The sequence below is a fragment of the Rhincodon typus genome, chromosome 26, assembly GCF_021869965.1.
Source record: "Rhincodon typus isolate 14 chromosome 26, sRhiTyp1.1, whole genome shotgun sequence".
Taxonomy (NCBI): Eukaryota; Metazoa; Chordata; class Chondrichthyes; order Orectolobiformes; family Rhincodontidae; genus Rhincodon; species Rhincodon typus.
Genome location: NC_063357.1, coordinates 5,152,684 through 5,178,524, shown reverse-complemented (window position 1 = coordinate 5,178,524; position 25,841 = coordinate 5,152,684). Strand labels below are relative to the sequence as shown.

Genomic DNA, 25,841 nt, shown 5'->3' with positions numbered 1-25,841 from the left:
TGCTTTCTGTCCTGTAACTAGTTTTATATTCATGCTGCTGTGTTCCCTTTGATCCCATAGTCTTTAATTTCTCCAGCTAGTCTGTTCTGATTTGACCTTCAGCTCATTGGGGTATTGAGAATGTTTCTTAAAATTGGCAAATATAAATTGAGTTCTCTACACTAAACTTTTCAGTTATCCATTTCTGTTTCAAGGTGCATACAGTTCTTTATGTGCATCAGGAAGCATGGTTAATTGGCGATGTTTGTTACTATCTCATATATATCTAAATTTTATAATTCCCCTACATTGTAAATGATTTGTGTACAGGAGGTCGCAGAAGCTTGTAAATAGAATGATGTATAATGTGGGAAAATGTGAAGTTGCTCACTTTGGCAGGAACAATGAAAAAGCAGTATTACTTAAATAGTGAATGACTGTGGCAGTCTGAAGTGCATAGGGATTTAGGTGTTCTAGTGTATGTGCCACAAAAGGTTAGTATTTTTGGTATAGTATATAATCAAGAAGGCCAATGGAATTGAACATAAAAATAAGAATATTACGCTTCAGTTATACAGCGCATTGGTGAGATCACTTTTTGAACACTAGCTTTCGTGTCCTTAATTAAGGAAGAATGTAAATGCATTGGAGGCAGTACAGATAAAGTTTACTACATTGATACCGAGAATAGCTAGATTGTTTTAGGATAGGTTGGACAGGCTGGGCTTATTCCTAGTGGAGTTTATAACTGAGACGTAGCTTGATTGTAGACCTCAAGATCCTGAATGTTCTTGACAGGTGGATGTGGAAAGAATGTTTCCTCTTGTATGTCAGTCCAGCTGTAGGAGGCATTGTTTTAAAATTAGAGATCATCTTTTTAGGACAGAAATGAGGAGAATTTATTTCAAATGGTTGTGTGAATTTGAAACTCTGCCTTAGAAGGAGGTGGAGAAGCGGTCATTGAATATTTTTAAGGGTGAGGTGGATAGATTCTTGTTAAGCTGGAGAATCAAACGTTACTGGAGGAGAATGTGGAATTTGAAACACAAACAGATCAGACTTAGTCTTATTAAATGGCAGAGAAAGTGGCTGAATGGCCTGTATCTCCAATTTTGTTTGTCAAATAGTAATACCTCATTTGGGTTACCTCAAATATCATCAGTTGTCCTGGTGTGAACTCGTGTACATAATGTTATTTCTTTTTTAAAAGCAAAATCCTTATTTTGACTTTGACTGCTATAATTTTACCAATACTTTTGCAGGCATAAGAATAAAAGAGGCACTGGTGTCCAAGGACAGTCTCAGACTCCTGGTCCACAACAGTCAACAGCACTCAAGCATAAAATGAACGACAAGCAAGAAAAAGGGGAAAAACAACAGAAGCGACCACTAACTCCTTTTCATCACCGTAATTCAGTATGTGATGACGTTGCAATGGAACCGGACTCAACTAATCACAGACTTGGAATTAGGCAACAGGACAACAGAGGAAGGTATCCAAATACAAGGCCTAATGACCTTGTAAGCTCCACAAAGTCCTCACAGTTACACATCCCAGAGCTACCTAACTCGCCACCACCGCCACCCCTCAGCCCTCATCCATGTGAGAGGGGTGAGGATGTGGGTGATGCATTTAAAAATCCATTGACGCCTCAAAGTCAGCCATTCTGCCAGATACCTGCTCCAGATCCACTACTACCAGGCAAAGTTGTTGAGGACAGGATGGAGACAGTTCCCACCCAAGCTTTCTCGTTGGGTTTTTCAGAAGTGATGGAGCCTACAACTTACAGTAGCAGTGTGTTGCAATTTGAAGATAATGGGCCTGATGTCACATGGAAATGTTATCGACTGCCCACTTACATGGAATCTGATTTTGTGCCACCACAGCTGCCATTGGATAAATACAGAGAGGAGTATACTGCAGTGAACAACCAAGAGCATGCACTTTCTTCTGTTTCAGAGTAAGTGTTTCGTGAAATATTCGGAAAATAATTATTATATAGCACAAAACATCATTTTTTTTTGTTGCCAGAAAACAAACTGATCTTAATTTGGTTTGAGTTGATGATTGTAATGTAGCCGTAGTATTTTTGGATTATTTCAGTTTCATTAGTAAGGAACGTTGTCTGAAAGTATGCTTGATTGCTCAGTATCGATAGAAGTGGCTGAATTGGACATCAAGGAAATGATTATTTCTGATCTATTAATGGGACAGAATTAGGGAATTAATAACTGGGCACAGTATTAATTGTATAGAGCAGCCCACTCCTGTTAGTTTTTAACTAAATGCAATTGGGAACTTTGTGTTGAATGAAAATAAAGCTGACCTTCTTTCTTCCCATGGGCATACAAACACTGTTGAAAAGCTCATATTTGGTGGTCTAGGCTCAGAAAGTAACTCAGTCAGGTACTACATTGTGGCTGTACTGTAGCAGGGCTTAATGCAAGGAGACTAAAATAAAGTAGTGGATGTAAACTATATATGTTGAGCGGTATTATCTGTTATGTTCTGGCAGGATTCCTGAGACGAAATGAAACGAGAGAACTTTAAAAATTAATTAATATATAAAAAGTAATAATGAAAACGAAAAACAAATAAACCAAAATATACAAAATAACAACATATTGTGTGGAATGGCAACAAACAATGCACTTAGCCACGAATGTAGTGTTTTTTTTTTTAAAAACAGTATGTAGGCTGAACTACCCTGAATCCTTCGTTTTCCTAGTCTTTCAACAAATGAACAAAATACTTCAGTAGAAATGAAAAGTTAAAGACATGGGAGGAGATATATGTATCCAAATTAGTGACTACATTTAAACATAGTATTGAATTTTATGTGCAAAATATTAATGTGTATATCTTGGGAGCTTGCTTCCATGTCTGCCTTCAGAGCAGGGAAGAGAAAGTAGTATTGGTTTATAGGGGAAGATACTGAGAAGGTGAGGCACGGAGTCATGAAGCTGAACTGTCAAATATATTGTGCAAATGTGAGCGATTCCTTACAAAAACTAATTCAACAAGAACATGAATAGTGCTTTGGTTGTTTAGAAAAAATACTTTGGGCATATAATCTCTTAAACCACGTGAAATTACCATGTTTTAAGAGCTACGCAATAGATTCTCCTGTCCAAAGGATGCTGAAAGAATTACTGAAGCCAATTATTTAACCTTAGGTATTGACGGAAAAAAAGACATACTTTTGAAAATGAGATAACAAGGTGTAGAGCTGGACGAACACAGCAGGCCAAGCAGCATCAGAGGAGCAGGAAGGCTGACATTTCGGGCCTAGACCCTCCTTCAGAAATGGGGGAGGGGAAGGGTGTTCTGAAATAACTAGGGAGAGAGGGTGAGGCAGATAGAAGATAGGTGGAGAGGAGACAGACAGGTCAAAGAGGCGGGGGTGGAGCCAGTAAAGATGAGCATAGGTGGGGAGTTAGGGAGGGGATAGGTCAGTCCAGGGAGGACGGACAGGTCAAGGGGGCGGGATGAGGTTAGTAGGTAAGAGATGGGGGTGGGGCTTGGGGTGGGAGGAGGGGATAGGTGGGAGGAAGGACAGGTTAGGGAGGCGGCGACAAGCTGGACTGGTTTTGGGATGCGGTCGGGGGTGGGGAGATTTTGAAGCTTGTGAAGTCCACATTGATACCATTGGGCTGCAGGGTTCCCAAGTGGAATATAAGGTGCTGTTCCTGCAACCTTCGGGTGGCATCGTTGTGGCACTGCAGGAGGCCCAGGATGGACATGTCGTTTGAGGAATGGAAGGGGGAGATGAAATGGTTCGCGACTGGGAGGTGCAGTTGTTTAGTGCAAACCAAGCGTAGGTGTTGAGCAAAGCGGTCCCCAAGCCTCCGCTTGGTTTCCCTGATGTAGAGGAGGCCACAACGGGAACAGCTGATACAGTATACCACATTAGCAGATGTGCAGGGAACATCTGCTTGATGTGGAAAGTCTTCTTGGGGCCTGGGATGGGGGTGAGGGGCAGGTGTAGCACTTCCTGCGGTTGCAGGGAAAAGTGCCGGGTGTGGTGGGGCTGGAGGGGAGTGTGGAGCGGACAAGGGAGTCCCGGAGCGAGTGGTCCCTCCGGAAAGCAGATAAGGGTGGGGAGGGAAAAATGTCTTTGGTGGTGGGGTCAGATTGCAGATGGCGGAAGTGTCAGAGGATGATGCGTTGGATCCGGAGGTTGGTGATGTGGTACGTGAGGATGAGGGGAATTCTGTTTTGGTTGTTATTGCGGGGAGGGGGTGTGAGGGATGAGTTGCAGGAAATGCAGGAGACACGGTCGACCACTGAGGGGAGGAAGTTGGGGTCCTTGAGAAACGAGGACATCTGAGATGTACGGGAGTGGAATGCCTCATCCTGGGAGCAGATGCGGCGGAGGCGAAGGAATTGGGAATAGGGGATGGCATTTTTGCAGGAAGGTGTGTAGGAGGAGGTGTATTCTAGGTAGCTGTGGGAGTCGGTGGGCTTGAAATGGATATCAGTTTCCAGGTGGTTGCCAGAGATGGAAACAGAGGTCCAGGAAGGAGAGAGAGGTATCAGAGATGGTCCAGGTGAACTTAAGGTTGGGGTGGAAGGTGTTGGTGAAGTGGATGACTGTTTGTTTGAGCTCCTCGTGGGAGCACGAGGTGGCGCCGATACAGTCATCGATGTAGCGGAGGAAGAGGTGGGGTTTAGTGCCAGTGTAGCTACGGAAGAGGGATTGTTCCACGTAACCTACGAAGAGGCAGGCGTAGCTTGGGCCCATGTGGGTACCCATGGCCACCCCCTTTGTCTGTAGGAAGTGGGAGGAATTGGAAGAGAAGTTGCTGAGGGTGAGGACGAGTTCGGCTAAGCAGATGAGTGTGTCACTGGAGGGGGACTGGTCGGGTCTGCAGGACAGGAAGAAGCGGAGGGTTTTTAGGCCATCTGCATGGGGAATGCAGGTGTAGAGGGACTGGACGTCCATGGTAAAGATGAGGTGTTGGGGACCGGGAAATTGGAAGTTTTGGAGGAGGTGGAGGGCGTGGGTGGTGTCACGGACGTAGGTGGGGAGTTTCTGGACCAAGGGGGAGAAAATGGAGTCGAGCTAGTTGGAGATAAGTTTGGTGGGGTAGGAGCACGCGGAGACAATGGGTCGACCAGGGCAGTCAGGTTTGTGGATTTTGGGAACAAGATAGAAGCGGGCGTTGCGGGGTTGGGGAATGATGAGGTTGGAGGCTGTGGGTGGGAGGTCACCTGAGGTGATGAGGTTGAGAATGGTTTGGGAGATGATGGTTTGGTGGTCGGGGGTGGGATCATGATCAAGGGGGCGGTAGGAGGTGGTGTCGGAGAGTACTTTTGAAAATTTTCATCTTGTGCTCATCAGCACAGAATCAAACCTGAAGGAGAAAAACAGTTTATATTGCTTGAGACGTTGGTGCTGATTTGGTGGGCAAGTGGACTCTGGTAGAAGCGTTACCATGGAGAATGCACCAGGGAACAGTTAACTGCCAGCCTTCTCGTTTTGAGGTTACCATGAAGGTAACCTCACACTCTGTCTCACTGAACCCCCCCACCGCCCCCCGCCCCAGGCATGGTGACCCTCAGGTTAAACCACTACTGGTTGTGTGTTTCTAATGAAGCCCTGTGGTCTGCTAGAACTGTGTTTTTCTTTACCTTTTTATTTACATTTAAACCAAAGGCAGGTTGACTCTGATCAAGGGACTCCAACAGGTTTTTGTTTAGTTGAAAAAGGCGTAATGTTTGGGCATGTTTTTCTGTGTGTGAATATATGTAATAACTAGCATCCATAAGTGAGCCGCATTGCAAGCCCAACTGATCATCTTAAATTGGTTGTTTGTATTTTTCTCAACCCTCAACAATACTAGTTAATAGTGTATTTTATAAGGCCACTGTGTCTTTGTCATTAATTGGTTTGAGGGTTCTGGGGAAATATTGAAACGTACAGAATATCCACATTGCAGAAACGTGCCATTATGTCATTTGTGGTTGCTGTGACTAGGAATTGGTGATACACAGATGATTAAGCTGATATCCTGGCCCTTTCTTTTGATTCACTTTGAAATGAATTGGAAGAATTAATAGAGAAACTGGTGGTTTGGAAGTCTCTAATTATCTTGTCTCTCTCCCTCAAAAATTGTTTTCTTTTAATTCTGTCATTAAACTCCACCTGGACTAATTTTTATGTTTGCTTGGAAACTCCTATTCTAGGAATAAATGACAAAAAGCAAATAACTGACTAGCTGTAATAGCTAAATTTTATCCGGGGATAACTTCTAAATTTGCTGATGATGCAAAATTGTGTTTTTTTAGCAGGGAGGGGTGGGGGTGAATTGTTGCAAAAGTCAATATTGAGGATGACTGCAGCATACAATAGGAGGACATTAATAAACTAGCATAATCAGCAAAAAATTGATAAATGAAGCTCAACAATGAAGGATAGGGGTGTCACTTCTTAGATCAAGAGTGCAACTCTCGGATGGTAGGGTACGAACACATGAACCACTAAAAGTTGTCCCTTTGCTAAGCTTTATTTCTAGACGGAAAGGATTAAAAAGTAGAAATGTCATTTCAACCCTGTACTGAATGTAGGTTAGATCACATAATATACTGTGTGCAGTTTTGGTTGCGATAAAAAAGGTGTAAAGTCACAGAGGTCTCCAGCATGAAAGGCCCTTTGGCCCATTGAGTCTGCACGGGTCCAAAAAAAGCACTTAACTATTCTAATCCCATTTTCCAGCACGTGGCCCATTACTTTTCTTGCCTTGGTAAGAAAAATACTCGTAAATGTTTCTTAAATGTTAAGAGGGTTTCTACCTCTATCACCCTCACAGGCAGATTTCCAGATTCCCATCACCAGAGAAAATGCACAAGGATGAAGAACAGTCATAGGACTTAAAATGTTAACCCTGTTTCTCTCTGTACAGATGCTGCCAGACCTGCTAAGGTTTGCCAGCGATTTATGATTTTATAAAATAAATAATGCACGAGTGCATATATCAAAAAAGAATGGATGGGCTGGGTCTCAGTGATAATATTCGGTTAAAAGAGAAGGCTTGAAATAAGACCATAAGACAAAGGGGCAGAAGTTAGGCCATTCAGCCCATTGAGTCTGCTCCCCCATTCAATCGTGGCTGATAAGTTTCTCAAACCGTTCTCCCGCTTTCTCCCAGTCACCATTGATACCCTTGACAATCAAGAACCTATCTATCTCCATCTTAAATATACTCAATGACCTGGCCTCCACAGCCTTCTGTGGCTGTGAATTCCATAGATTCACCACTCTGTGGCTGAAGAAGTTTCTCCTTATCGCCGATCTAAAAGGTCTTCCCTTTACTCTAAGACTGTGCCCTCGGGTCCTAGTCTCTCCTACCAATGGAAACATCTTCCCAACATCCCCTTTGTCCAGGCCATTCAGTATTCTGTAAGTTTCAATTAAATCCCCCCTCATCCTTCTGAACTCCATCGAGTATAGAATCTTCAAACATTCCTCATATGTTAAGCTTTTCTTTCCTGGGACCATTTTCATGAACCCCCTCTGAACCCGCTCCAGGGCCAGTACATCCTTCCTGAGATAAGGGCCTAAAACTGTGTGCAATACTCCAAACGTGGCCCGACCAGAGCTGTATGGAGCCTCCTAAGTACATTCCTGCTTTTACATTCAAGTCCTCACAAAATAAATGCCAAAATTGCATTTGCCTTCTTAATTACTGACTCAATTTGCAAGTTTACCTTGACAGAATCCTGGACTAGAGCTCCCAAGTCTCTTTGCACTTCAGACTCATGAATTTTCTTCCCATTTAGAAAACAATCATGCTTCTATTCTTACCAAAGTGCATGACCTCACACTTCCCCGCATTGTACTCCATCTGCCACTTCATTTGCCCACACTCCTAACCAGTCCAAATCCTTCTGCAGCCTTCCTGCCTCCTCAATACCACCTGTCCCTCTACCTATCTTTGTATTGTCTGCAAACTTAACCAGAATGTCCTCAGTTCCTTCATCTAGACCATTAATGTATAAGGTGAAAAGTTGTGGTCCCAACACTGACCCTTGTGAAACACCACTTGTTTCTGCCACCTGAGATAGATCCTTTTAACTCCGCTGTCTGCTTTCTGCCAGAGACCCAGTCTTGTTTCCATGCTAGCACCTTGCCTGTAACACCATGGACCCTTATCTTACTTGACAGCTTCCTGCGCGGCACCTTGTCAAGAGTCTTCTTGAAGTCCAGGTAGATAACATCTATTGGTTGTCCTTGGACTAACCTGCTCGTTAATTCCTCAACGAATTCTGACAGATTTGTCAGGCATGACCTCCCCTTGAAGCTATGCTGACCTTGCCCTATTTTACCATGCAATTCCAAGTATTCAGAAATCTCATCCTTCACAATGGACTCAAATCTTATCAATGATTGAGGTCAGGTTAAGCGGCCTGTAATTTCCCGTCTTTTGCCTTACTCCCTTTTTAAACAGGGGTGTCACGTTAGCGATTTTCCAGTACTCTGGGACCCTCCTTGACTCTAGTGATTCCTGAAAGGTCTCCACTAACGCCTCCACTATCTCTTCAGCTATTTCCTTCAGAACTCTGGGGTGTAGTCCATCTGGTCCAGGTGATTTATCCACCTTTAAAGCCTTTCAGTTTTTCTAGCATCTTTTCCATACTCCGCTCTGACTCCCGACTTGTGTCTTCCACCTTGAAGACTGATGCAATGTAATTATTCAGTTCCTCAGCCATTTCCTTGTTCCTCACTACTGTCTCTTCAGCGTCATTTTCCAGTGGTCCAATGTCTGCTTTTGCCCTTTATATATCTAAAGAAACTCTTACAGTCCTCCATTATATTACTGGCTAGCTTACCCTCATTTAATCTTGTTCCTCCTTAATTCTTCTTTTGTTGCCCTTTGTTGGTCTTTGTAAGCTTCCCAATCCTCTGGTTTCCCACGGCCCTTCGCCACATTATATGCCTTCTGATTTGCTTTTATGCTATCCCTGACTTACCTAGTCAGCTATGGTTGCCTCATTGTTCCTGTGCCATGCTTTTTTTCCCCTAAGGATAAAGTTTTGCTGTGTCTCCTGAATTACTCCCAGAAACTCCTGCTATTACTGATCCACTGTCTTTCCTGCTAGGCTCTTCTCCCAGTCAATTCTGGTCAGCTCCTTCCTCATGCCTCTATAGTTGCATTATTCAGCTGTAATACCATTACCTCTGATTCTATCTTCTTCCTCCCAAATTGCAGAGTAAATTCAATCATATTATGATCAATACCTCCTAAATGTTCCTTTACCTTAAGCTCCCTTATTAAGTCTCCCTCATTAAACAACATTAAATCCAGTATTGCCTGCTTCCTAGTGGGCTCCACCACAAGCTGCTCCAAAAAGCCATCTCGTAGACATTCCACAAATTCCTTTTCTCGTAATCCACTACCAACTTGATTTTTCCCAGTCCACCTGCATATTGACATCCCCCATCATCACTGTAGCTTTGCCTTTCTTACACACCTTTTATATCCCCTGGTATCTTGCACCCCAGCTCCTGTATATAATTCCAACTATGGTTTTTAACCTCTGCAGTTCCTCAATTCTACCCACACAGATTGTACGCCATCTGACCCTACTTCGTTTCTTATTATTTAATTTCACTTCTTACTATAAGGCAACTCCACCCCCTCTGCCTATCTTTTCGATAGGATATATATCCTTGGATATTCAGCTCCCAATCCTGATTCCCTTGCAGCGATGTCTCCGTGATGCCCACCACGTTATACCTGCCAATTTCAATCTGCGCCACGTGCTCATTTACCTTTCTTATACTGTGTGCATTCAGATATAACACCTTCAGTCCTGTATTAACCATCCCGCTTCTCAATGTCATTCGTTTATCCACTGTGCGTAAGTTTGTTTCCTAACCCTTTCCAAACACTGTCCTGTTTGTGTCTGTGCTGGAGATTTTAATAACCTCTCCTGAGTTCTCCTTTCCTGTCATTTTCTTCATATTTTTTCATGCAATTGAATCTACCCCTACAGATGTTAACCTGCTGCTTTGTTCCTCACTGGGGGAAGTTTTACCCTTTCCTTCTACAAGTTAGGATTGGAATTATTTTAGAAACCAGCATAGGTCAATAAAAATGTTCATTAAAAAGGGAAGAAGATAGACTTTGAGAATTAAAAGAAAACTAATCATGTCTTTCCCATTCTTAGCACAAAAGACAATATGCAGTTGAAACTTAGGTATGCATTGTTCCTAACACCAGGAGCATCAAATACAGATTGTAAGAGCTTTTACAAATGTATTCAAAGCATGTGTGTAACTAAAATAAAAATTGATCCTTAGAGAAGTGCTTCCCAGTCTTTCTCACATCGTGAGCCCAATTCAAGGGCTGAAAGTTGTCACAAGCCCTCAGTTAGAACTGAGAAGAGTGGTGGCTGAATGAACAGGAACCTGACTGTTAGTGAGAGCGCAGCTGTCATAACAGGCATTGCTGCGCCAGAGCTTGTAAAACTTCTATTCGTGACTCCTACGATGAGGGAACCTCTGTCTTAAAAGGCAGAGACAGAAGAAATTATCATGGAGAATTATGAAATTCATAGATCATAGAATCCCTACAGTGTGGAAACGGGCCCTTCGGCCCAACAAGTCCACACCGACCCTCGGAGCATCCCACAGAGACCATCCCCCCTATAACCTACCTAATCGAGGCATCCCTGAACACTACGGGCAATTTAGCATGGCCAATCCACCTAGGCTGCAAATCTTTGGACTGTAGGAGGAAACCGGAGCACTCGGAGGAAACCCGCACAAACACATGGAGAACGTGCAAACTCCACACAAACAGTCGGGGGTGGAATCTAACCCGGAATCGAACCTGAGGCAGCAGCACTAACCACTGAGCCACCCTGCTGCCAATTACTGAGACATCGAACAAATATTTAGTATCTGTCTTGATGATAGGAGACACCAATTACATTTCAGAATGTAGTGCAGCCAGAAAATTAGACAGGAGCAGAATTAGGTCATTCAGCCCATCGAGTTTGCTCCTCCATTCAATCATGGCTGATATGTTTCTCAACCCCATGCTCCTGCCTTCTCCCAGTAACCTTTGATCCCCATACCAATCAAGAACCTATCTATCTCTGTCTCAATGACATTGCTGCAGAGGGAACCCATGAGATTTACAGATTAACAACCCTCTGGCTGAAGAAATTATTCCTCATCTCAGTCTTAGTGTTGTTCCTTCACTCTGAGGCTGTGTCCTCGGGTACTAGTCTCTCCTACTGGTGGAAACTAGGCCTCTCAGTGAGATTCCCCAAACAATATGTAAATAGTCCAACTATGGAAGGGGCCGTACTAGACCTGGTATTGAGGAAAGAGTTGGGACAGGTGATCAAAGTTTCGGTGAGGGAGCATTTTGGGAACAATGACCATAATTCTAAGATTTAAGTTACTTATGGATATTAATAAGAGGTGAAAGTATTAAACTGGGGGAAGGCTGACTACCACAATATTAGTCAGGAATTGGGGTATGTCGACGGGGGGCATGTGTTTGAGGGTGAGGCCACATCTGGCATGTGGGAATCTTTGAAAAGCTGGTTATTAGTCTTCCTCTGGAATGGAAGGATAAAGATGGAAAGATTCGGGAGCCTTGCTTGACGAGAAATTGAGAGCTGTGTTTAAAATGTAAAATGAGACGTACTTAAGGTTTGAGAAACAAAAAACAGACAGAAAGCCTGTACAATGATATAAAGATAACAAGAAAGAACTCAACAAGAGATTGAGGGCCAAAGGGGGTCATGAAATGTCTTCAGAAAACAGGATTAAGGAAAATTCCAAGGTGTTTTATACATACATAAGGGACAAAAGGGTAGCTAGGGAAAGGGTAGGTCCATTCGAGGACAAAGGGAATTTGGTGTATGGAGCCAGACAAAATGGGTGAGATGCTTAATGAATGCATCAGTATTCGCATAGGAGAAGGACATCGTGGATGTTAAGTCTCTGGAAGGATATGTTGATATTTTGGGGCATGTCAGTTTAATAAATGAGGAATGTTGGGTGTTTTGAAAAGCATAAGATAGACAAGTCCCCTGAGCCTGATAGGATCTATCCCAGGCAGATGAGGAAGTTGCTGGGGCTTTGTACAAAATCTTTGTTTCTGAGAGGTCTCGGAGGACCAGGGAATAGCCATTGTTGTTCCCTTGTTTAAGAAATGCAGTGGGGATTATCTGGGCAATTACAGGCCGGTGAGCCTTACGTCAGTGGTAGGGAAATTATTGGAGAAGTTTCTTAGGGATAGTATTTACTCAAATTTTGAAAAATATGGACTTACTAATGATAGGCAGCATGGCTTTGTGTGGGGAAAGTCGGGTGTCTCAAATTGGAGTTTTTTGAGGAAGTGACAAAGATGGTTGCGGGCAGGATGATGGATGCTGTCCGTAAGGACTTTAGCAAGGCCTTTGACAAGGTCCCTCATGGCAGGCTGATGCAAAAGGTAAAGTCACATGGAATCTATGGTGAGCTGGTAAAATGGATACAGAACTGGCTTAGTCATGGAAGACGGAGAGAAATTGTGGAAGGATATTTTTGCGAGTGGAGATCACGTGTCCTGCAAGGGACAGGGACCCTTGTTGTTTAAAATGTATATGTGATTTGAAGGAGAATGTAGGTGGTCTGATTAGTAAGTTTGTGGACAGTACAAAGATTGGGGGAGCTATGGATCGTGAGACCTGATGTATCCCGTGGAAATCAGACATTGGCTGGAGCCTTAAGTAGAGAAATGCCAGATGAAGTTAAATCCAGACAAATATGAAGTGATGCTTTTTGGAAGATCTAATGCAGGAGGCAAGTATGCAGTGAATGGCAGAACCCTTAGTAGTATCAACACAAAGAGGAATCTAGGCGTATAGATCCACAAAGTGTCAGCACAAGTGGATAAGGTAGTCAAGAAGGTATATAGCATGCTTGCCTTCATCAGTTGGGGCATAGGGTATAAAAATTGGCAAGTCATGTTGCAGGTGTATAGAAATTTAGTTCAGACACGTTTGGAATATTGTGTACGGTTCTAATCTCCACACTACCAGAAGGATGTAAAGGCTTTAGAGAGAGCATACAGAAACTGTTTACCAAGATGTTTCCTGGTTTGGAGGGGATTAGCTATATGAAGAGTTTAGACAAATTTGGTTTGCTTTCACTTGAATGCCAAAAGATGGTGGGAGAGGACCTGATAGAAGTTTACAAAATTGGGAGGCATGGATAGAATGGATAATCAGAATATTTTTTTCCCAAGGTAGAAATGTCAGTTACTAGGGGACATAAGTTTGAGGTACAAGGGTGAAAGTTTAAAGGAGATACATTTAAAGGCATCAGGATGGATATATGAATAGGAAGGGTTTAGAGGGATATGGGCCAAATGCGGGTAACTGGGACTAGTTTAATTTGGGATATCTGGTTGGCATGGATGAGTTGGACCGAAGGGTCTGTTTCCGTGCTGTACATCTCTGACTCCCTGTGAGAGGCAAGTGTTTTACACAGTGCGTGATAAGTGCCCGGAATGAGCTGCCAGAGGTGGTGGTGGAAGTGGATACAGTAGCAATGTTTAACAGGCACCTTAACAGATGAGTAGGCAAGGAGTAGAGGGATATGGACAGCGTTGAGGCAAGATGTTTTTAGTTCAGAAAGGCATCATGTGTCAGCACAGTCTTAGTGAGCCGAAGGGCCTGTTCCTCTGTACGAATTTTTGTTGTTTGGTATAAATTTACATTCAGTATGAGGGAGAGAGGAGCGTGTCCAAGACTATACTTGTTCAAAATTTTGAATAAGGGTGATTGAGGGCATTAAAGCAGAGCTGGCTAAAGTCAACTGGCAAGTTAGGTTAGAAATCTAAGAGAAAATTTCAGAATATACAATATAAACACAGTACATTTCAACAAGCAAAGAAGTTCCAAGGGACAGACCCACTATTGATGATTAACCAGAACTGTTAAAAATAGTATCGAGCAGATGCATGTATCAGCAGATACACGGGAACTTCACCAGCTGCAAACTCCACTCCAAGCCAGTCTTGACTTGAAAATATATCGCTGTTCCTTCAGTGATACCGGGTCAAAATTCTGAACTTCCCTTCCCATCAATGTCTTGGATCTGCACTTACCAATGAACTGCAGCGATTCAGGGCAGAACTCCCCATCTTCTCAAAGGCATCCATGTATGGATTGTAAATGCTGGCCTGGACAGCAACTCTTACAACCCATGAATAAAAAGGATCTTAAAAGTAGCAACCAGTGAGATAGTTGATGAATTCATTTTAATTTTCCAAAGCATCTTTAATTCAGGGAATAGCACACTGAATTGAAAAATGGTAAATGTAACTCCTTTACTCACAAAGGAAGCAGAAAACTACAAGTCAGTTAGCTTAATATCTCTCAGGGAAAATGTTAGCAACTAGTATTAAAGCTTTATGAGAGCACTTGGATAAATTCAAGGCAATCTGGAAGTGTAAATATAATTTTGTGAAAAGGAAATCACATTTGACCAGTCAGTTGGGATTCTTTGAGGATAAAGAGGAACCATTGGATGTTCTACACTTTGATTTCCAGAAGGAATTTGACAAAGTGACAGATCAAAAGATGTTGCAGAAAATAAAATCTCATGGTGCAGGAGAGCTAAGATGAAGCAGAGAATAAGTATAAATGAACTTTGAGGTTAGCAAGATGTAACAAGTGGTGAGCCACTGGATCAGTGAAGGGACATCAACTGTTCACAACTTATTTAAATAACTTTGAAGGGACAGAAGGTATAGTTGCCAAAAATTGCTGACAACACAGATCAGTGGCAAAGTTAGTTGTGAAGAGAACATGAGGGTACAAAAGCATGCAGATAAAGTAAGTTGGCAATGATGTGGCAAATGGAGCATCATTTGGAAAAATGTGAAGTTATCCATTTTGGCAGCAAGATTAAAAAGCATATTATCTAAATGGTAAGAGATTGCAGAACTCAGATACAGAGGGATCTGGGTGTTCCGTTGTATTAATCAGAAAAAGGTTAGTATGCAGGTACAGCAAGTAGTTAGGAAAGCTAATGGAATGTTATGATTTAACACGAGGGGAATTGAAAACAGAAGAAAGAAGGTCATACGTGGCTGAGATTGCATCTGGTGTACTGTGCAAGGATGGATGTAAAAGCATTTAAGACAGTTCAGGGAAGTTTTACTAGATTAATATCTGGAATGAGAGTTGTCTTATGAGGAAGGTTGTACAGGCTAGCCTTGTTTCTGCTGAGATTTAGCAAAATAAGAGGTGACTTGATTGAAATGTACAAGATCCTGAACAATTGTGACGGTGTATGTGGAAAGGATTTTACTTCTTCAGAATCTAGAACTTGAAATCACTGTTCAAAAACATCAAGGCTTGCCCATTTCAAACGAAGATTAGGCAAAATTTCATTTCTCAGATGGTAATAAGATTTTGGAACTCTTCCTGAAAAGACAGTGGAAGCAGAATCCTTGAAGACCTTTTATGGAAGAGCTAGATAAAACCTGTTTTGATGAACAAAAGTTATCAGGGCTATGTGGATATGCTGATTTGAGGTTATGATCAGTTTGGTCATGGTGGAGCAGATTTCTGGTGCTGAATGACTGCTATTGATTCGTATGTTCAGGTGATCATATGTTCAGATATAATAATTATGGAATTCCATTTAATTCACTGATGTCCTTCTGGGGAAAAGAAACTGCAAAAATATCTAAGCTGCTGCAAATTTGACCCCAGACCACAGCAACATAACTGAGTATTAAATACCCAACAAGTGGCCTAGCAAGTCACTCAGTTGTTACAGATGTTACAGAAAATATTGAAGAATAGAAAAGCAGGATGGATTACCTGACATTGACCTAAACACTGGAAATGAAGAAGACTCACTCTGCATAGCTCACCTGGCAAGTTAGGAGGCCAACTAGTCAAGAAAGAGATTAGTCCTACTTGCTGTGCCAAACCTTAAAGCCAGTATACAAAGAACAGTACGGCAGAGGAACAGGCTGTTTGGCCCACTAAGACTGCACCTAACATGTTGCCTTTCCAAATTATAAAGCATTTGCCTCTATGCAGTCTATATTCTTCTAATCCCTGCCTATTCATGTATCTGTCAAGGTGCCTCTTAACAGTTGTTATTGTATCCATCACCACCTCTGGCAACACATTCCACTTACCACCCTCTCTGTAAAAGAAAAAAATTCTCTCTCACATTTCCTTTAAACTTTTACCCCTTTTTACCTCAAAACTATGGACAATTGACATTTCTACCCTGGGGGAAAAAGACTCCAACTATCCATTCTGTTCATGCTTGTCATAATTTTGTAAATTTCTATCAGACCGCTACTCATCCTTCAACATTCAAACGAAACCAAATCCAAGTTTGTCCAGTCTCTCCTAATAGCTAATACCCTCCAAACCAGGCAACGTCCTGGTAAACCAATTCTGTACCCGCTCCAAAGCTGCCACATCCTCCTTTATTGTATGGCAACCAGAGCTGTACACAACATTCTAAATATGGCCTAACTGAAGTTCTGTACAGCTGTAAAATGACTTGCCAATTTTTATGCTCTGTGCCCCTCCGACCGTGCCAAATGCTTCCTGCTCTGTGTTGATGCTGTAGATTTCTGCTATTTACTGTATACTTCACTCCTTCATTAGATCTTCCAAAAAACATTACTTCATGTTTGTCTGGATTAAGCTCAATCTGGCATTTCTCTGCCCAAATCTCCAGCCAATCTATATCCTGCTATGTCCTCTGACAGTCCTCCTCACTATCCTCAGTTCTGCCAATCTTCGTGTCATCTGCAAACTTACTAATCAGGCCACCTGGCGTCTCCTCCAAATCATTTAATATATATTACAAACAACTGGGGTCCCAACACTGAACCCTGCAGGATACCACTGGTCATGGATTTCCAGTCAAAGAAACCAGTGGTGTTATCATCTTATCATATTTTTGTCACTGTGACATAGCGGTACCTTCATAGAATTGAATCAGTAATCTCTCAATCACATTTCTTAATACCAGTTCTCGTACTACCTGCTGTCTATTTGGCTCTCGAACGGGTGGGACGACATGGTGGCTCAGTGATTAGTACTGCTGCTTTACAGCACCACGGATCCGGGTTCAATTCCACCCTCGGGTGACTGCATATTCTCTCTGTGTCTGCGTGTGCTTCTTCTGGGTAGTTTGATTTCCTCCCACTGTCCAAAGATGTGCAGGTTAGATGGATTGGCAATGCTAAGTTTCTCAGTTTCCAGGGATGAGTAGGCATGGTTGATTAGCTTTGAGAAATGCAGGTTATAGGGTAGGGGTGTGGGTTTTGGTGGATGCTGTTTGGAGGGTCTAATGGGCTGCTTCCACACTGTAGGGATTCTATGCTGTGACAATCCAACCCTAAGAGTTGCTACCTATCTTCTGGTGTAAACAATTCATGTAACTTCTCTGCCTCCTGATGTGTCAGTATCTATAATTTGGTCTTCAGCAAAACATTTGAGTTGAAGCTACTGGAACTCCAAACACTTGCTGCAGGCGTGTTTGCTTTGCACCAATCTGGCAGCTGGGAACTCCCACATGCTGAAATTGTGGCCCATCACCTGTCCTGCCATCCTCAATATGTTTGAGGGAGCTACTTAATTATTTCATTCAGTTATATATTTAGTTATGTATTTATATATTTTATTAACCATTCCACTGATTTGCTATATTGTGTTGAACCTTAGGAATGGAATAAACCTTACTCACCAAATAACTAGGTTCTTCTGTGCAGGATATGAATCAGTATCTGTGACTGAAAAAGTTTAGGAAAAACAAAAACAACAACGCATTTCTCTTCCTTAGCTTTGGCAGTCTATTGTCAGTTGCACTTAAGTGTTATTAACTAACTTTAAAGATTTTATTTAGCAATTAAGTTTACATTCTGTCGCGTAACCATGGTGGGATTTGAACTCATGCCTCCAGACCTTTAGTGCAGTAGTATTAATGGCATGCTACTGTCTCTTTCCTCTTTTAAGATATTCCCTGAAATCTACTTCCATCTCAGTCCATTATCTCATGTGGTGACTCACTCTACAATTTTTTTCATTAAAGCTCCTGTGAACTACTTCAGGTATGTTCAGGGCACAACATGAATACAAGCTGTGAAGAAGGTCTTTGGATCCAAAATGTTAACTCTGATTTCTCTCCACAGAAGCTGCCAGACCTGCTGAGTTTTTCCAGTAATTTCTGGTTTTGTTTCTGATTTCCAGCATCTGCAGTTTTTTGAATACAAGTTGACCTAGTTCTGTTGAAATACCCCTCATACTTGTCTTTTCTAGAGTAAAAAGCCCAAAGCTGTCCACTGTTGCTGGGTATAATTTAGTAGTGCTGGAATAATTTGTGTGCATGATTTTTAGCATCCTCTGCATCATTTTTATGCTGTAGTGATCGGAACTGTACACAACAGTACTCCAAGTGAATTGAGATTCAAAATGAGTTTCATGCACCTTTTTCCTTTTTTTAATTCTGTTCCTTTAGAAGTAAACACTAGTGCTTGATTTGCTTTTGCGATGTCCTTATTAATCTGTGTCATTAGTTGGGCTGCATTTGCTGACACCCAAGAGCATTCATAGCAGCAGTAAAATCTTTCAAAGATATACAAATAGAGAGTGATAACCTAATGTCTAAAAATGAGAAAAAACAATGAAAGAATGTATCAGTGAAGAAAAATAAGAGTTAAAACAGGGTAGAATTTATTTTAAATTTAAAAAAAATCACTTTCCAAATGCGCATGCATAATTTAAAAAAAACGGAGGTGAGCATGTACAGTTGTCATTCATTATATAATTGTTGAAATGACAGAGTTAATTATATTTCTTTTTGAAAGCTCTAGTGTTTTATTATTTGATTTTTTTTTGTCCATGATGACACTTAGAAAAAAATGTTCAGAAAATTCAGCTATAAACTGAGATGAATATTGCATGTAGTGGCCCCTCAAAAATCCGACTATTTATAATTACTTTGCTCCAGATGAGTCCCACATGCAGGCTTAGTGACTCCCAGGAGGCAGCGGGGTAAGTTATAAATGTCCCCTTGCTTGGCAAATGCAACAAATCTGCATTCAGTTGGTTATAATTAAATAATTTGGGATTGTCTAGGATTATGATGAATTACTGTGTTCAACATGGTTGCTGTCTCTTCTAAATATATATTTATTGAACAAAGACCTGCAAACTGCAAGTTCTTCCATACGTTAAGATTCAAAAGAAAAACCCAAGTGTGCTCCTTTTCTTCCTGTAGCCCTAATTAAACAGTTAAAGGCTCCCAAATGCTAGTACAATGGGTTATCATTTAACTTCGCTTCATTTAATGTTATTTCACTTGTACACTGGGCAGTAGAGCGGCTCAGTGGTTAGCGCTGCTGCCACACAGCACCAGGGACCTGGATTGGATTTCAGCCTTGGCTGACTGACTATCTGGAGGTTGCGCGTTGTCTCCTTTTCTGCATGGGTTTCCACCAGGTATTCTGGATTCCTCCCACAGTCCAAAGATATGCAGGCTAGGTGATTGGCTGTGCTAAATTGTCTGTAAATTGTCTTGGAATGTGTAGGCTAGATGGATTAGCAATGGTAAATGCGGGTCTACGGAGATAGGGTGGGCATGCTGGTTCTGGGTGGGTGCTTTTCGAAGGGTTAGTACAGACTCGGTGGGCCGAATGACCTCTTTCTGAACTGTAAGAATTCTATTCTACGTTGCATAATCAGCTTTTACATGAATTTATATGAGAACCTATGTTTCAGTTAAAGTCATAGTTAATGAAGACCTACTGGAATCCCCCATTCATCCTTTTCTATCATTCTTTTCAATTTGCTGCCAAATGTACCCTGTTGTTGACTGCCCTTAAACTGCATCTCAGTGGTCTATAATGCAATGAGGAGTGGAAGAAATTCTGTATTTTTTTTCTCCCTCTGGTGTGTATAATCCTATTATGTAGTCATTTCTTTGGAGGTGGTTAACATCAGGGACCTATGATTTTTAAAAAGAGTGTCTCTTCAATGGCCTAGATCGCTGGCACAACCAAATGTGTTGTATCACTTTGCTGAAACGATCTGTAATTCTTTTATCAGCTGCCAAAAATACCTTCTCCTGTTTTAAGCATTTCTTGATTTCAGTTGAATGATAGAGCAGTCCTCAATTTAACCAAGTTGAAAAAACCCTTTAATTACTGAGATATGAAGTACAGTAACAAAGTTTGTTTGCCTTTAGGACTATCCATTGATACCTGTGAGTGAAGAGGCCACAGGCTCCTGGCAGACTGGAGCCTGTGCTCTGTCACACCCACATTGTTGGCTAACCACTGGAAGGATAAACAAACACAACTAATTGGCGTTACTATATCTTCTGGAAACTAAATTGTGGTCTAATTTTTAGACCATGTTTTTTCCAGACAAGCTTCAGCTTTTAAGTAAACCCTCGATTTAAAAATTGCTCTTTTCCAAAGTGATTTTAAATAGCTGTTATTTAGAATATGTTAACTCGCAGTGCACCCTCGCTAGTGTTTTTTTTAAAAGTTTCTGGATGATTTATTTAAGTGCACGGCCCCTTTAAACATGTTTTGCATCGACTTGCATGTGTGATGTGTGACCTGCATGCAGGGAGCAATTGCAAAGGTGGTTAGTTTCTGAGAAATGATTATCTTTAATTTTTGCTTTAAATTTCTGTGTGCCAAACTCTGCCTGAATAACCTGTACCTTAAGGTAATTCCGAATTTGTTGGAGAACGCAGCGATAAAGCTGCAATGATTAGCTAGCTCTTTAAATTTAAACGTGTGCCCTTTCATTTTCCACCCTGTTGGGAACTGTCAAGTCTCTGACATTGTTTCGTTATTCCTTCTCCTGTGTTTCCACCCTCTGGTATGCTGAGTGAGAGATCTGGCTGGAAGCCCAATCATACATTGCTATAATTTTTGCCACATTGGATGATCGCAACATTCAAATCCTTTATCTGCATGTTTGCAAACTGAAAAGACCCAAAAGCCTTTTGGAAAGGGCACCTGAACAGAATTGTAGATGCGCTGAGTTCGGGTCCTTTGGAAGAAAATCTTTGCTTGGGATAAATGGACCTAAAAGTGAAGGATTTTTTTTCCTAAGGCTCAAACTCAATATGCTTACAAGTCTGTTTGTGTGCATTCGGGCCATTTTTTTTCCCTGAGGGACCAGAGGGGACGCAAGCAAACGTAAGTGGTAAGTGCAGCAACAAATGGAGACAAAGAATTGTAAGTGCAGAGACAATGAGAAAAAAGTTTACAAACACCACAAGGATTTTGATAATGATAACGTTAACCCATGCCTAAACAGACTGAGTTGTCAAATGAATATTTTGCTTTTGCTTATAAGATGCTTAAGAAAAGATCTTAAAGGATAAGGTATCCGAAAACCAAAAATATTCTTTATCCGATAAGAGTTGGTTCTGAAGTTTTTGGATAAAGGATTCCCAATCTATAATAGCATCTAGTTGTATCTGATTCTAAGTTGGGAAAAGTATATGCTTATGCATTTAATTTAATTGGTTTTTGCTTTACATATGGAATTGCCTGAATAACCTTGGCAGGGATTTGAGATGAGCTTGAAGTAGGAGGTCAAACCTCCTACAACATATCCTCATAAGCTCCACAACATATTTGCAGAGGTGCATCAATGGCCTTTTCCTCCATCTTAAAACTGGAAGTAGAGTTGTTTGGTAATAATGCTGGTCTGCAAAACTTCCACAATATCTCTGATTATGAAGCAGCTGAAGCCAGGATACACCAGAGCCTGGATGATACTAAGGCTTGGACTGATGAATGGCAGGCAAGATGCACCTTATGCATATTTGGTACTGACTGTTGAACAAAAAAAAGCCTAACAATTTTCTGTGCCCTTTAAAGACATAACCAACAACATCATCAGGGTTCTAACGATCTAGAAGCTCAACTAGGCCTGGAAGGTCAATACCATGCCTGCAAAAGAGTAGAGGGTGGCTACTTTACAACTGGTGTTTCACCTGTTACCTCAAAGCCTTTTCACCATCTACAAGATTCACATAAGGTATGTGATGAATGCTCGTCATTTACCTGTATTGGAGCAGTCACTCAAATATATGTGGCATAACTATTGCCTGCTATTTGGCTCTATTCATCTCCCCTTCACAGTGGCACACTGTGGCAGCACTATATTTATTCTAGTTGCTGTTTTATTGTGACACTCATTGTAGAAAAAAGCAGCAGCATTATGTACGCATCATAACCTTCATGTTTCCGCCTAATTGTATGGCAGTCTGATATGGGCATATATTGTCGATTCCTCATTGCCACTCGGCAGTGATCTGGAATTCCCTCCCCACTTGCTAATGCCATAAATTCAAACACTGCAGCAGTTCAAGGGTAAGGACGACTTCAGGGTAAGTAGAAAAAGTCCATTCTTGCAGTCTTGTCACTGTTACACTCATTCTCATTCTGAGAAGTTTAAAAATAGTTAGGTATAATGCAGCACTTAATTTGATGTATCAAGTCCTTTGATCTTGCCCATCTATATACAGTAGGGAAGAAAAACTAATGATAAATTTCTATGTGCCTGGTTTTAGATAACAGCTTTTATTCTTTCTTGACACTAGTTTACCCTTGTTAAGGTAGAATCCTGTTCTAGCCAGCATTTCTTGCAGAAGTATTTGCATGTTTATCAAGATTTTGCTATGTTTGCTAAATGTTCAGTGGCAGTACCAGCTGTTTCCTTCTACACTTGTGTACTCAAGAATTGTACTTTTGCCCATTAAAGGACTCAACTGTTTTTCAAAAATTAGTTAAAACGGCAATGTGATTTGTCTGCTGAAGGTAGGTATGGTTTACATTTAAACGGGCATTGTTGCTCCTCTGTCACACTGTACTTGAGCAGCTGAGTAGTATTAAGATTGTTCGCGTAATGGGACTTTTCCACTGCAACAGACATCTGATATGGGAACTTCTGTAATTCTGTAACTGTTTTTCATCAATGCATAGTCACTTCACTGCATGCTGCTGAGTACATACAGTCGGGCTCACATACCTTTCAAGATGTTCTTCTGGAGATGGTACAATTGTCTTGAGCTTCAACTGACTTTTGACACTGTAGACTATTAATTTTTCAAGATAAATGATTTTTGACTGTGTTATGGCAAAGTGCAGAACTGGATCAATGTTCTGCAATTGTTTTTTTAAATTTTCTTTATTTTGGTTAGTTTTAAAGCGATAATATAATCAAAATATTTATTCTCATTTTTAAATAAAACAGATAAATGTAATTTTTTAGCATTTGCAATTAGATTTACGAGGAATTATTCCAAACCTTATTGGGTCTCAATTTTGTATTTGGGGTAACAAGGTTAGTTGGAACAAAGTTGAACTGGAAATTGGAACTTCATAATCTTTTTGTGCTTAAATAAGGCAAAGCAACGTTCAGTCCTTAACTATTGCTAATTGAGTTGAATAACCTTTTTTCTTTCAAGCTTGGTGGTACACTCAAATAAGCCATTGAAGATTTCTGAAGAGCGGGTACAGGGCTACATCCAGAGTAGAAACCAGTACTACAAGAGTGTTCGCACAGAGGCAGATTCCAAGTCAGAAATTGATCCATATGCATTTGATGATGGAGATGAAGAGTTCAGCCTGCCTGATAAGAAGGACAAGCAAGGCAACGAGAGAGATCCTGGAAGGAAACATTCACAAAAGGTGAACTATAATTGAGATATTTTTCAATCAGTATTATTTCAGGGATTGTTTAGTTGCACTGTTTGTTTATTAGCGTGGCCGCTACCATTCAGTAAGTATTAGCTGTGTAACAGAGCAGTATGCCTGAATTATCACAAACTTATTACACTTTACTTTTTTGTTCTCAAGTGTAGAGAATTCAAAATGTTTTCTATGTATAGGAACACAGTGGTGAAACGTAGGTTGTGGATTTGTCAGTCAATAAAAGAAACCAGCTGGAGTGATGGATTGTACATTGGGTATCTTGCTACAAAATCAACGCAGATTGCTTTTAAATGCCATACATTTTTTCCCCCCTCAATGCTAACACGACCTAATGGCAAGATTTGTTAAATTTCCTGAGAGTGGCTCACTCTATTTTAGCTTTTATTTAGAACATGCTCAAGTTTTGACCCCTTTCTGCATTGTCATTATCATAAAAAACATTCTTTGTTACTAGTAAATTGTGAAGCAACTGAAGTGATTTTATTTATAAAACGATCTTATTTCTGAAGCAAATATCTTTTGCTGACATTTCCTGTTTATTCAGTGACTTTTTTTGGATCAAGAGTTTCATTTTATTTTGAAAGAAATATTTACTTTGTAAATATTGACCCTTTCGAAAACAGAAAATTTATAGAAAATACCTCTCAATTTATTTTTGACATTTGTATTGCACAGATTTGTATTAATACCTCTTTACTACTTTCTCCTATTTGGAGTTCAAATTACTGCATTGTACTACCTCATCGCTTCATAACTGGGAAAATTGCTTGTTCTGTCTTGTGAACTTTGTGGCGGTTGCACCTCAAGTAGGACAGGTCCTACCAGTTATTCCTGTGCCTGCCCCTGAGTCAGAACAGCTGCTGTTTTTGTTCATTGTCTCTAAAATGTGTCATTGGTTTTGTGAGGGTGATTGTCAAATGGATTAAAATTCGATTGAAAAATCTAGAGCCCACAGAATGCACTAAACAACTCAAGATTTTTGTTAAAGAGCATCATGGTCACTCTATTTTGAAGTGTTGACATTTATCTTATAGGCAACCTAGTGATCAGTTTGTGCATGCTAAAGATCCTATAAGCAGCGTAGGAAGTAATAAGTTGATTGTTTTCTTGAAGTATTTGATATACATGTATGTAGACTTCAGTTGTAAAAAGTCTGTGAAATCTTTCCAGCCTGTTATAATAAAGTAACTTAAATTTATGTTGTACCTTTTTAATGTTGCAAACTGTCATAAGGCAGTTCAGTGGCATAATTGGGGAAAAATGGATGCTGAATCAGGGTACACAATAGTAGGAAGGATAACCAAAAATGTGTATTTTAAAAACAGTCTGAAGAAGAGTCCCGACCCGAAACGTCTTCCTGCCCCCCTGATGCTGCCTGGCCTGCTGTGTTGCTCCAGCTCCACACTGTGTCATCTCTGACTCCAGTATCTGCAGTTCTTACTATCTCTGTCTTGGAGGATTATTTGGAGGTAGAGAGGAAGATGGGCTTAAAATGGACATTTCTAAAAATGTAGCTGAAATAGCTTGAATCACAGAGAAGAAGATGCACAAGACTCCAGGAATGGTGAATTATGGGGTGATATTAACATGAGGGTGAAAATTTTAAACTGCATGCATTGTGGGAGCAGAGTCCATATAATTCAGGAAGGCCAGGGATGATAAGTGGAAGGACCTTGACATGGGAGGGGATACCACTTGTTAGGTTGGTGGCAGTTGTCAGAAATCCAGTGCAAATGGAATTGCATTTAGAATTAGAAACACAATATATTGACCATAATTCCATATAAAGTTGTGCTGTCCTGTGGCTGCCTGTAGTTCTGGCAGTAGGTTGATGGTGTTGGCAAGACTAGCAAAAGATTTTAGGACATTAAAGAAAAGATTAAATTGCAAAGTTGGATTGTGAAATGTATAGGTTGTTAGTCTATTATAATATTAGTTAAACTTTAGATTCAGTTAATGAAAATTATATGGTTTGAACTTTTTAAAAAAAGCTCACTGCTTGTAAAGTCTACTTGGTTGAAAGGGCTTTTTCAGGCTGTGGCATGATATGCTAGAAGAAAGACTGGTTGTTTCCTTGACAACAAGGTGCAGGGCTGGATGAACACAGCAGGCCAAGCAGCATC

The 25,841-nt window shown here is 40.9% G+C and overlaps 1 protein-coding gene across 5 annotated transcripts in view; it reads left to right on the top strand.

Annotated features, from left to right (window-relative positions):
• Positions 1 to 25,841, top strand: part of med13a (mediator complex subunit 13a) — a 208,567-nt gene that overhangs the window by 113,510 nt on the left and 69,216 nt on the right. For all 5 annotated transcript variants that reach the window (XM_048612425.1, XM_048612423.1, XM_048612424.1 and 2 more), the window contains 2 exons: positions 1,242 to 1,940; positions 23,472 to 23,694. In XM_048612425.1, coding sequence (XP_048468382.1) covers positions 1,242 to 1,940; positions 23,472 to 23,694 — 922 coding nt within the window. The remainder of the gene's footprint in view (positions 1 to 1,241; positions 1,941 to 23,471; positions 23,695 to 25,841) is intronic.